Genomic DNA, 12,776 nt, shown 5'->3' with positions numbered 1-12,776 from the left:
TGTTCCCCGTCTTCTTTCGAACAAGTGCTATTTCCCAGCTATCGATCACTAAGGTCCTTCTTGTCTGACACTTTAAAGAAGTTCATCGCCAACTGTTCGGCTTCCAACTCCGTAAAGCTTTCCCCACACTATGACATCATCAATCTACAAACTTGAGCTCTAAAAGTATTCGAAGGCAACATTCTATTACTTGCAGGGTATTATTTCTATTATTCCAGTCACTATAATCGCGACCACGAGCTCTAAACAGCCACCCCAGCCAACGCCCAAGTGCCGGCACTCGGTGACATGACAGATTCTTTTCATCCTACCCAAAGCCCCGACACTGACAGATGGAGACACTCAGTTGAAAAGGAAGAGGACCATCAGTCGGAAGAGGATGTGATCACACATGTCGCCGATCCATTTGGGGATGAAGAACATGCGGAAACGAAATATCGCACGTTGACATGGTGGCAGTGCGGCATGATTATGATCGCAGAAACCATCTCACTAGGTATTCTGTCCCTTCCGTCAGCTGTTGCAGTACTAGGCCTTGTCCCGTATGTTTCTATCACTTCCATTTACCTCGATGTATTTCAATATGCTAACTGCCTTCTAGTGCAATCATTCTCATCGTCGGGCTTGGTATACTAGCAACCTACACTGGATATGTGATCGGCCAATTCAAACTCCGATACCCGCAAGTACATAGTATGGGCGATGCGGGAGAGTTGCTGTTCCATCCTCTCGGCCTATCTCGCTTCGGTAGGGAGTTCATGGGAACAGCTCAGCTGTTCTTTCTGATCTTCGTCATGGGCAGTCATCTATTGACTTTTAGTGTCATGATGGATACTGTCACAGATCATGCTACCTGCTCGATTGTATTTGGAATCGTTGGATTGGTTGTCTCCTTCATCTTTGCATTGCCTCGCACTCTTCGCAAGGTCTCCTGGTTCTCTTTCGCTTGTATGTATATCCACACCTCTTCTACAATGACCTATTTGCTAAATGCCACAGCCTTTGCAAGTATCATCGCCGCGCTCTTGATTACTATGATCGCTATTGCTGTCCAGCGCCCGGGTGACGGCAAGGTAGATGCGACTACAACAGTCAGCCTTTCGAAAGGGTTCCTGGCCGTGACAAATATTGTATTCGCTTATGGTAATTATAACCAACCAGATACCATCAACTTACAACTAATTTGTATCTAGCTGGCCATGTGGCTTTCTTCGGCTTTATTTCTGAGATGAAGATTCCAACCGATTATCCGAAGACCCTATACCTACTCCAGCTCACCGATACGAGTATGTATGTGGTAGCAGCTGTTGTTATTTATATCTACGGTGGAAGGGATGTCAAATCACCCGCCCTAAGTTCGACAAGTCCAATAACAGCAAAGCTTGCATATGGAATTGCTATTCCTACGGTGAGACATTTTTGGCACATGTTGCTATTTTGATACTATGTCCCTAACTTGATATTATAGATTGTCATATCTGGTGTCATCAACGGACATGTCGCCGCAAAGTATGTTTACGTCCGCCTGTTCCGGGGCACAGATCACCTACACAGGCGCACATTGTTCTCAATCGGATCCTGGATTACGATTACTCTTGTTTTATGGGTGATAGCGTGGATTATCTCCGAGGCAATACCGGTGTTCAATACTTTGCTAAGTCTAATCGTGAGTAGCCCTGCAATTACAAGGCAAACAACTACTAATATGGATTCACCGAGTAGACTTCCCTCTTTGCTAGCTGGTTTACATGTGAGTCATATTCTGTCTACATCGATCCGTCTACATTACTGACATGAATGAAAGATGGCTTAAGCGGTATATTCTGGCTGTTTCTGAATCGAGGCCAGTACGGAGCTACCTGGAAAAAGATGGTTCTAACTGCTATCAACTTGGTTATTGTCGCCATAGGTGCTTGCTTGGTATGTCAGATCTTACCGTATTGTGCTATATCAGAAAGCTAATTTTGATACAGTGTGGCATGGGTCTGTGGGTGTCTGGAAAAGCAATCCATGATGATTCGAGCGGTGCCAGCTTTTCGTGTTCTGCTAAAAGTGGATGAAGTCGAGGCCTGAGTGTACAAAGATTTTATAACTCGTCTATACCTATTTGAACAGACATATTTTGGCTGTTCTATTCATAATTTATGTTGACTCTCCCAACATCTGGGATCAATATTTGCATGGCTGTTTATATTTCAGTGGCTTTTGCTTGGAATACCTTGATGATATATATTTTGGATACATACAAGCAACGAACCACACCCAAAGCAAGAAGATTGTTTGAGCGCAAGCTCCCCCGGCGCCCTTATATGCACCGGCTCAAGCATGTGAATCTCCATCGGAAAATACGTAAAGATGTCGTTGATACCATGCACGACTCAGCCAATCGCAGGTGGATGGACGCCATGACGTTTTGCAAGATCACAGATCATGTCTTTATGTGGGAAAAGAGAGAAAGAAAAATGCAGTTAAAATAAACTATTCCTACGTGGTAATTATCCTGAAGTGCTTGCGACGTATATATCAAGGAACTGGGTGAGCCTCTACTCAGTACATGCTGTTACTCCATCAAACGAACCACCCCCTCAACTCTTATACTCCGTTAAATGCGACCCAGACGGTGGCCGCAATGTCAGACAGAGAGAATCCAACGTCATTATCCCGGCACACTACCCAACAACCATCTCCTGATTCCACCAGCCTGCGGACTATGCTCGACGATGGCGACCCATACGACGTGGCTGATGCGTTAGAAAGCAACGCTGGCTCTAGAGAAAGAAAACCCGAGCCATCCCCGGATTCCACCAGCCTGCGCACCATGCTCGACGATGGCGACCCATACGACGTGGCTGATGCTCTAGAAAGCAACCGGGGCTCTACAGAAAGCAAACCAGAGAGATCCCCAAATGAGAAAGAAAACATAATAGTGGGCTGGGATGGCCCAGATGATCCAGTATGACATCCGCCTTCCACCTTCAACTATGAATTTATGCACCTCTAATACAATTCAAGGAAATACCCTGGAATTTCCCAAGATGGCGAAAGTGGGTTATCACCCTAATGCTAGGAATGATGACTATCTGCGTTACTTTCGGCTCTTCGGTCTTTAGTACAGCAACAAAACCAACAGCGAAAAAGTTCGGCGTCTCCTCAGAGGTTATGGTGTTAGGTGTCAGTTTGTTCGTCCTAGGCTTTGCTTTTGGCCCTATCATCTTCGGTCCACTGTCTGAACTATACGGTCGGAAGCGACCGATGTTCCTTGGTATGTTTGTTTTTGCTATATTCCAGATCCCTGTCGCGGTAGCACAGAATTTGCAGACCATCTTTATATGTCGCTTTCTGGGTGGGATATTCGCTAGTGCGCCTCTTGCCATTGTGAGTTGGGGTTCTTTTCGAATATACGGATAGACCTACTGATTGGAATTTGTTCTTGCAGGTATCCGGTATCTTGGCCGATATGTTCGAGCCCGTTGAACGGGGCATTGCAATGGCCATCTTTGCTGCGGCAACCTTCATCGGCCCAGTAGCTGGCCCAGTCGTCGGCGGCTTCGTGACAACCTCCTACCTGGGCTGGCGCTGGACCGAGTACATTACAGCTATTTGGGCATTTGCTATCACCGGCATCGGGATCCTGGTCATTCCCGAGACGTTCGAGGGGACGTTACTTAAAAAACGTGCTAGACGACTACGCGCCAAAACCCAGAACTGGGCTCTGCATGCAAAGGCAGAAGAGAAGGTAGTTCGTCCTCGGGACATCGCAGTACGGTATCTCCTGCGTCCCTTTCAAATGCTCATACAAGAACCTATTCTTCTGCTTGTTACTTTGTATGTGGGTTTTATCTATGGGTTTTTGTATACTTGTTTCGTGGCCTACCCGATCTCGTTCCAAGAAGAGCGCGGCTGGAATGAGGGCGTTGGGGCATTGCCATTCATCGGTATCATTTGTGGTGTCTTTTGCGCTTGTTTAATTATCATTGCTTTTTCATTGACGCGATATCGAACGTTTATAAGACGCAATGGTCATGCTCAACCAGAAGAACGGTTGATTCCGATGATTATTGGAGGTATCGTGTTGCCCGCAGGAATGTTTTGGTTTGGCTGGACATCAAATCCGCATATTACTTGGGTACCGCAGGTTATATCGGGCGGATTCTTGGGCTGTGGGGTGCTATTGATCTTCTTGCAGGTATTATTATCCCCATTGGAATTTTAAGGGTCCTGTACTTAGGATGCTTACCATGTTCGTCAGGGACTTAACTATATCATTGATGTGTATCCCATGTTTGCCAATTCCGCGATCGCAGCAAATTCCCTCTTTCGGTCTTGGTTAGGGGCTGGATTCCCTATGTTCGCATCCCCAATGGTGTGTTTTGTCCCTTTGCTGCCAAGAATTCGGCTGATCGCGATTCAATTAGTTTCACAACCTGGGCGTCCCTTGGGCGATGACTTTGCTAGGCTGTCTTACAGCGGCATTGTTCCCTGTACCTATTGTCTTTTTCATATACGGGCCGAAGATACGGTCATGGAGTAGATTTACTATTAAGGAAGAATAAAGATTCAGCTGTGAAATATTCACGGCCCATGGAGAAGGAGTGGAGTTAAATCAAGGTATAATATATCCGATATAGTTGTTGATAGTGATGCCCCTGAGGTTCACGTACATTCAATTGATATAGACCAATGAGTATTATCAAGTGATTTATAATATTAGCCCTTCCCGAGGTCGCTATCGCCCTAGGCCCGGGAGTTCTCTCTTACTTGTTTTCATGTGCATGCTTTATGCAGCTACGACGAGCATAGTGATGCAGCCAGTACATAAGCTGTCGGCTACAAGTTCCAGCATTGAAGACAAATAAGCATGACACGCGGTTTGTGTTATCTTAAACCGAGGCAGAAATGGCAGAAGTCTCCATCGGCCAGGTCCGATGTGGGGAAGACCGTCATACATGACAGAGAGTGATCCATACTGCAAACTCTAGCTAATATACGGAGTACTAATAGAGAACATCTTACCCCAGCTTTGGTTAAGGGTGAAGCAAGCTTCCTGGGGATACCCGTACAGCTTGCATTATCCATCATCCCGTCCCGTCAGTCAGGAATCTGGGGAAACCAAGACTTTTTAGCTAATATTATCTTCCATTTCGATGACACTCGACCATTTCTTCTCCACTCCTCTTGAGGACTTGACCCGATGTGTCTTAGGTCCTACCCCTCGCCAATGGGAACTGTCATTCTTAGCTCCGGGGTGTGCGTCGCCCCACGTACTCCTCGGTTCCACCAGTATCAAGATCGTCCGGTGGGCGGCGTTCGCCGTCTCAAATGAGTGTATATATGTTTATATCCAATTTTATTGAGGTAATTGGTGCAGCATGATCTCCAATTTCGAGTGAATTTGCCTCTTTTCAATATTGCAACAATGGCACCGTATTTCGGCCTTCGAGGCCCTTCGCTCAATAGGGCTATTATGTGGTTGGTCGTGTGTCCAGCCTTTGTCACTTATGGATACAATCAAGGTGTGATGGGGGGTCTGTTGACTCTGGAGTCTTTCGCTGAGACGTTCCCACAAATGAACACCCTCACTGCATCCGAGGAAGAGAAGACCTACAATTCGACTATTCAAGGTAAGCCCACTCATCATTCCAGCGGCGCAGGTTGACCGCAGATGGTCTCCTTTGTGTATCCATCACCAGGATAATTTCTCACGCAATATTCTTTCAGGCACAGTAGTCGCATTGTATACAGTCGGTGGAATATTCGGTTCACTATCATGCATTCAGTTCGGTGACAAGCTCGGCCGCAGGAAGGTCATCCTATTCACCTCCTTCATCTCGATGATTGGCGCTATCTTGATGGCAACATCCTTCTCCCTTCCACAGTTCATCGTTGCACGAATAATCCTCGGATATGGCACTGGCGGTTACGTCGCTACAGTTCCCGTCTGGCAGGCCGAGATCTCCAAGCCCGACAAGCGTGGCGCGCACGTAGTGACAGACGGTATCTTCATCGGCGGCGGTATCGCCTTCTCACTCTGGGTCGACTTCGGGTTCTTCTTCGTCAAGGCCAATTCCGTTTCCTGGCGTTTCCCTTTGGCTTTCCAAGTCCTTCTCTCACTAATGGTCATGGGATTCGTGATGCTCTTCCCCGAATCACCACGTTGGCTGGTTAAACAAGGCCGCAACGAAGAGGCGCGGGAGGTCATGGCGCTGCTGGACGACGTCGATCCTCAAGCTGAGAAAATCACCCTCGAGATACGCGATATCGAGACCTCCCTGGCCCTGTCCGGATCAGGTTCGTGGAAGGATATGCTCACAATGGGCGAACAGAGACTGTTCCATCGCACTGTTCTCGCATGTATGGGTCAGATGTTCCAGCAGATGTGTGGAATCAATCTGATCACGATCTATGCGACGACCATCTTCGAGCAATATCTGAAACTCAATCCAATCCAGTCTCGTATCCTCGCTGCTGCTATGTGTCTAGCACAGCCTCTTGGCGGCCTACTGGCCTATTACACTATTGATCGTCTCGGTCGCCGCGTGCTCATGCTGTGGAGTGCGGCCGGCATGGCTGTCTCGATGGCAATCCTAGCAGGTACCACCTCTGTTCATGATAACACAGGCAGCTTGGTCTGTGCCGTGGTGTTCCTTTTCGTCTTCGTGTTCATTTTCACAGTCGGATACTCCGGCTTGACATTCCTATATGCCACAGAGGTCGCTCCCCTCCAATGCCGAGCATCTATCAACGCCGTCTCCGCTGCAGCCGTGTGGACGTTCAACTTCCTCCTCGCTGAGGTGACGCCCATTGGCTTCGCTACCATCGACTGGCAATACTATATTATCTTTGCCGTGCTGAACGCCACCATCGTGCCCACTGTCTACTTCCTCTTCCCGGAGACTAATGGCCGCACGCTGGAGGAGATTGATGAAATATTCTTGCAATCGCGGAGTATCTTCGATCCGCCCCGTATTGCTCGCTCACTCCCCCGCATGCACGTTGCCGAGGCTCATAACATCGATGCCAAGGAGGTTGAAAGTAGCGATGATGCCATGGCTGAGAAGCCCAAGGTATAAACCATTCACGAAGTTATGAAATGAGAGTCCCGCGAGTTTATCGGGATTTGTACATAAGATTCTAGATCGTGTCCCTTGAGCGACCGGTTATTTTGAAATTATGAGAAGCATTATCTTGGCTTATTTCAATCGTTCCATATTGTGGGTAAATAAGTAGATTGGGACGGGCATATCGGTCCGATGCGACCGGCGTCTCACTCTCATACTTAGCACTGTTTCAGGCTAAGCTGCAGAGTTTCATCGTAATAATCCTTATTTCCGTGACTTATTTGGGGTGGCGCCTGTCGATCAATTTGGGGATGTTAATTGCGCCAATCCGGGGTTGTTGAAGAAATTACAGACAATGGAGAAGGCCTTTGACGTTTACTCTCTTGGTGACGGGATTATCACGAACAGGGCGTTTTTGATGGTGGCTAGCGTGATACCCCGAAATATCGCCGACTTTCAATGGTTGTCTCAAACCACCCTGGTTTCATGCTATCCATAGCCTCCGTGTTATATCCGGCGGGTCTCACCTAAGGAATAGGTATATAATAGCCTTCGCAATAGGGTCATCCATAGTTGGAAGCCACCCAATCCCACCTCTAAATCACCCAGTATAACGCGAACTTCCAACCATCTCGCCAAAATGCGGTCTCTGGCATGGCTTGTCTCTCTCCCCATAGTAGCCGAAGCCGGCAAGGTCCGATGGAGCGGGTTATTCGACGCCTCTGCGAGCGTCGCTGACTTCGACGAATGTAAGGTAGTCTCGTGTGTTGCTATTGATTAAGACTGACACATAAGAAGGGTCGTGGTCTAACCAAGTCGGCGCTTATCAGTGGTATATTCACGGAAGTGGAGCCACAGAAAAGTACCTAGGTCTCTCACCTGAGAACAAGAACCCGGCCGCCACAAATGAGGAACAGGGAATTCGGATAACGATTGTAGGTCATATCTAAAGATCAAGGGACCTAGAAGCTCATAACAGCTAGGATGGCACGTCCTTCTGGAATGGACAAACCATGGAACGATCCGAGATCATTCCCCAGACCAAGGCAGATCTGGGGAGCGGACACCTGTTCTACCATTTCTCGCTGAAGACAGAAGAGAAGAATGCACCGAATCCGAGCTTCGAGCATCAGATCGCGTTCTTCGAGGTATGACTCCCCCAAAGTGTCTAAGCAACCGACAGCTGACAGTATTTCCACCACAGAGCCATTTCACAGAGCTGAAATACGGCGCACTTAGCGGCACCTCGGGCGATGATAACAAACTCCGCTGGTGCATTGGTGGAGTCTCGCACTGGGAAACTGAGTTGGAGGCAGGAAAATGGTACAACTTCGCCTATGATATTGATTTCGACGCGAAAACTGTTGGACTGTGGGCGTCGAACGGGGCAGATGACCTAAAGCAGGTTGTGCCCGCTGTCGGCGCGTCGACTTCGACAAACTCCGCGGATTGGCATGTTGGCGAGTTGCGACTCGATAACGGGGGCAAGGATGCGGCTCCGGAGGATTGGTTCTGGTCTGGTATTTTTGTCGAGGAGGCTCCGATCACTGCTGGTATTGCTGGTCCTGCATGAATATAGCTCCAAAATTCATGATGCGATCTGTATTTGCTTGACAAGGGGATTAGCCATCGGCCCTCTAGGGAATAAAGACAAACATTTTGCAAACACGACAAACCTGTCAAATGATCCACTTTGGTATAAATGATCTCATGACGTCATCCATCTAGGGTACTGTTACGTCTCGTGGAGCAGGAATGGAGTCTAGAATGAATTGATTTATCGTAAACTAGTCATGTAATTCATATTATTGTACAGAATGAACCCTTTACCGCACGGTGTATCCACCGTCAATGAGCATATCGTTACCAGTCATGTAAGTGCTGGCATCGCTGACGAGGTAAACATAAGCACCCTTAAGTTCCTTCGCATCACCGTTGCGACCCATGGGGATCATGGAGTTCCAGAGGTCCTGAACATCCTTCGCAACGAAATCAGACAACCCGGTGTCAATGTAACCAGGTGAGATGCTGTTCACACGAGCAAAGTCGCGCCATTCGTTGGCCAGTGAGCGGGCAAGGTGGATTGTGCCCGCCTTAGCAACATTGTATGAGGTCTGTTCCTGGGGGAAGTTGGCAATGTGGCCAGACATCGAGGATGTAATGACGAAGCTGCCAGTTCCACGCTCCTTGAAGTGAGCGCCAACTGCCTTGGCACAGTGGAAGGTACCAGTCAAATCGGTTTGGATGACTTCATTCCAGTCCTCCACAGATCCGTCAAGGATGCCGCTGTCGGCTGTGCGGCCGGCGTTCGCAATGAAGGCATCGATCTTGCCGAAGTCCTTGAGCACGTCCTTCACGAGGGTATCCACGCTTTCCCAGTTGCCCACGTCGCACTTGTATGCCTTGACCTTCACGCCGTACTCCTCCGAGAGTTCCTTGGCGTTCTTCTCGCCGCCTGCGGGGCGGGAGGCGTATGTGATAGCCAAATCGGCGCCCATCTCGGCACAGCCGCGGGCGGCTTCGATTCCCATGCCTCGGGCTCCGGAGGCTCCGGTTACAACGACAACCTTGCCCTTGAGGCTAAGGAGGTCGAGGAGGCGGTTCTCTTTGGGGACAGGGATAGGCATTATGGTAAAGAGATTGGAGGAAAGAGGGAGAGGCGGAGGTAATGAGGTATGTTTGTATGGTTTGAGGATAATGGATGAGAGAGTAATGTTGTTATATGATCCTCACTTTGGACATGAACGTGGCTTATATATATGTCCCCCGCCGCCAATGACTTCATGGGTTATTTTTACGCTGACATCAGATCAGATGGGCCAGCAGAGACCTCCTGCAGCCGGCTTGATCAGGTTGGCCTCAACTGTTCCAGCCAACTTGGCATGTCCAGTAATGAGATCGAATCACATCGAATGACTTCAATCAAGACAATCCGGGTGGGGACGCATGGCGGGGCAGTGACATCATGAGTTCAACTGGGATTCTTCAAGTCTCACATCCATAACATCATTTTGATAATGTTGTGTTTGAGGTTGATATTGGCAGTGGAATCTTACAAATTGATTCATAATGGTACAATCTTCCTCAATTGCTATATCTTCTTGAAAATGCCCAGTTAGGCAATCTATGAGATTCCTGGGCGTGGGGGTTCGCCCCACTTTTATAGTCCAATGGAGAGTATACAATCGGGTTCACGGCATTCAGTCCATGGGAGTAATTCTAAGATCTTGTACTTTGTAAATGTAACAGAACAAAAGGATAAAGAGCCCTAAAAAGTGATGACGGACACGACAAATAGTCGTAGACTCAGCCATGAATCGCATAAAATCAATCTCCCGGCCACTTCCACGGTTGTGATGTAGGAACTACCTTTTAGGTACTCATTCGAAAAATGGAAGGTCAACCTGAAGGAATCCCTTCGACTCAGCCTGTGCAGGAAGGTGAACATATACATCGATCGTCCACAGCCAGTACCCTGCATCACAACCAGTTTAAAGATGGATTTCTCTCAAGGTGGGTGGAAGATGATGACCTATAGTAACTGCAACCAGCTCACCATGTTGTAGATTGCATTCGTTCTTTCAGCGTGACAGTCACATAGGCCATGTCGGCCGTCACCCTTTGCGCGATAGCAAGGACATCGAGATACATACCTGGAATGGCCCAGATGATCCGGATAACCCGTAAGACCCAGAAAATGATTCTTAAGAATTGTGCTGACAACTTAGATTCAATTGGAGCAAAACATATAAATGGATTCTCACTCTGACTATTTGTTTCATGTTAGTCACCTAGTTGTGTCCCATTTGAAGGAACACAGTGCTAACATATTATAGTTCAATCCTGACAGGCCTGCCAGCTGGATCCTACGGTGCCGGTAACGATTACATGGGAGAGCGTTTCCATGTCCAAAATGTGCCATTTCCAAATCTTGCGTGGGCGACGACCTCTTGGAATATGGGTGCCGCCTTCTGGCCGATGATCTTCGTACCATTGACTGAATCATCGGGGCGTATGCCTGGGTATTTTGTTGCATATGTGATTCTAGTTATATCACTTTTTCCTTCGGCCTTTGCGAAGAATTTTGCCACGCTAGTCGTTACTCGATTCTTTGGCGGTGGTGCGTCTTCGGTATCCATCAACATTGTTGGTGGTAGCATCAGTGATGTCTGGTATGGTGACAAAGCTCGGAGTTTGCCCATGTCTCTATTTGGATTCACCAGTGTCGTTGGAATTGCTTTGGGTCCATTTATTGGATCGGCAATTCTACAAATTCATAGAAGCAGCCCATGGAGATGGTAAGTTTTGCATTCAAATCTTTCTACTGATATGGGGAACATTGCTGATAAAAATTTAGGATCTTCATCATTCAGATCATTTACAACGCAGGATTGATACCAGTCTTCTGGTTGATTCTTCGCGAGACACGTGCAGATGTGATTTTAAAGAAACGTGCTAAGAAGCTCCGCTTCGAGACTGGTCGCCCTATTTACGCTGAAGCCGATTTGGACACCACCAGTGTCTTGAAGCTTATTCAGATTTCATTCGAGCGCCCAACTCGCATGCTCCTCACTGAACCTGTGGTCATTTTCTTTACCCTATGGGTCAGCTTCGCATGGGGAATTCTGTTCCTCTTCTTCTCGAGTGTCGCCCAGACCTTTACTGCAAACTATGGCTGGAGCACATTCCAGACCGGTCTAGTTCAGCTGGCTATATCGGTCGGAGCTGTGATTGGCACGGTTTTGAACCCTATCCAAGATTGGATCTACTTCAGGTCTGCCCGTCGTAATCGTGAGCGTCCGGGTAAGGCTATCCCAGAAGCGCGGCTGTATACTTCTATCCCAGGCAGTCTCTTGTTTGCGGGTGGCCTCTTCTGGTACGGCTGGGCTAGTGTCGGGGACGGTTCTGTCCATTGGATTGTGCCAGCGCTAGGAATTGGCTGTACTGGCGTGGGAATCTACTCTATCTACATGGCTGTGGTCAATTACTTGACTGATGCGTACGAGAAATACGCTGCTTCGGCATTGTCGGCTGCTTCATTGGGCCGCAATACCTTTGGCGCTTTCCTGCCTCTTGCGTCTTATCAGCTCTTCGAGAACCTGGGCTATGGATGGGCTGGCTCATTGCTTGGCTTTATCGGACTTGCCCTATCAATTGTCCCTGTTGTGCTCGTGCTCAAAGGGCCAGACATTCGTCGGAGAAGTCCGTTCATGCGTGAGGCCATGTTTGACCCTGGTAACGACAGTGAAAAGGATCAGTCCTCCGAAAGCACACCTTTGTGATAACTCACTGTGTTGAGGGTGGGTGGGCCTGTGTGCCTACTGAATACTAGTGAACGCCAACCAATGGGTGGGCAAATATGTGCCATATATGTGTTTAATTTCGGAACAGTGTACAATTGTGATTTATTAGCTTACCTGGAAAGCATTTAATGTGTAATTTAAGATGAAACATTAGGATTGGCCAAGGTAGGCAGATATCAATGTTATCATGGAGCATACGCCACAAAGAAGACTAGGTGAGTGCACACGGCTATGTTGTTTCCTCCAATAGCACATGGTCTGTTCATCATCTGCCAACTGCAGCGACTAATGTAGGTAGTATGTTGTAGGTATAATTAGTGCCAATAGCGAATTTAAGCTTGATACTCCCATCATCTAGCCCCACAGGCGTCGTTGCGCCAAGGCTAGGCAGGCAACCATATTGTGTTGGAGATGA

General features: G+C 48.0%; 5 protein-coding genes across 5 annotated transcripts; 4 read left to right on the top strand and 1 right to left on the bottom strand.

Annotated features, from left to right (window-relative positions):
- Positions 1–288: 288 nt before the first annotated feature.
- On the top strand, positions 289–4,046 carry PGRI_082740 (Major facilitator superfamily domain, general substrate transporter; the record flags this gene model as incomplete). Its single annotated transcript, XM_040795988.1, has 12 exons — positions 289–542; positions 602–948; positions 1,000–1,143; positions 1,194–1,408; positions 1,469–1,666; positions 1,723–1,750; positions 1,805–1,920; positions 1,974–1,987; positions 2,701–2,953; positions 3,013–3,375; positions 3,437–3,935; positions 4,012–4,046. 12 exons carry the CDS (start codon positions 289–291, stop codon positions 4,044–4,046), a joined length of 2,466 nt encoding a protein of 821 aa, XP_040650526.1.
- A 1,370-nt stretch (positions 4,047–5,416) lies between these two features.
- PGRI_082730 (putative MFS sugar transporter) lies at positions 5,417–7,070 on the top strand (the record flags this gene model as incomplete). The annotated part of the gene is made up of 2 exons (XM_040795987.1): positions 5,417–5,621; positions 5,743–7,070. The coding sequence occupies 2 exons, from the start codon at positions 5,417–5,419 to the stop codon at positions 7,068–7,070; spliced, it is 1,533 nt and encodes a 510-aa protein (XP_040650525.1).
- A 628-nt stretch (positions 7,071–7,698) lies between these two features.
- On the top strand, positions 7,699–8,631 carry PGRI_082720 (glycoside hydrolase family 131 protein; the record flags this gene model as incomplete). Its single annotated transcript, XM_040795986.1, has 4 exons — positions 7,699–7,807; positions 7,857–7,993; positions 8,042–8,206; positions 8,263–8,631. 4 exons carry the CDS (start codon positions 7,699–7,701, stop codon positions 8,629–8,631), a joined length of 780 nt encoding a protein of 259 aa, XP_040650524.1.
- Positions 8,632–8,884: 253 nt separating this feature from the next.
- Positions 8,885–9,685, bottom strand: PGRI_082710 (SDR family oxidoreductase; the record flags this gene model as incomplete). The annotated part of the gene is made up of 1 exon (XM_040795985.1): positions 8,885–9,685. The coding sequence occupies one exon, from the start codon at positions 9,683–9,685 to the stop codon at positions 8,885–8,887; it is 801 nt and encodes a 266-aa protein (XP_040650523.1).
- A 764-nt stretch (positions 9,686–10,449) lies between these two features.
- PGRI_082700 (Major facilitator superfamily domain, general substrate transporter) lies at positions 10,450–12,340 on the top strand (the record flags this gene model as incomplete). The annotated part of the gene is made up of 4 exons (XM_040795984.1): positions 10,450–10,571; positions 10,625–10,741; positions 10,895–11,356; positions 11,416–12,340. The coding sequence occupies 4 exons, from the start codon at positions 10,450–10,452 to the stop codon at positions 12,338–12,340; spliced, it is 1,626 nt and encodes a 541-aa protein (XP_040650522.1).
- Positions 12,341–12,776: the final 436 nt, after the last annotated feature.

Source organism: Penicillium griseofulvum, assembly GCF_001561935.1.
Source record: "Penicillium griseofulvum strain PG3 chromosome Unknown contig_10, whole genome shotgun sequence".
NCBI classification, from domain to species: domain Eukaryota; kingdom Fungi; phylum Ascomycota; class Eurotiomycetes; order Eurotiales; family Aspergillaceae; genus Penicillium; species Penicillium griseofulvum.
This window is presented reverse-complemented; position numbering and strand designations above follow the sequence as displayed.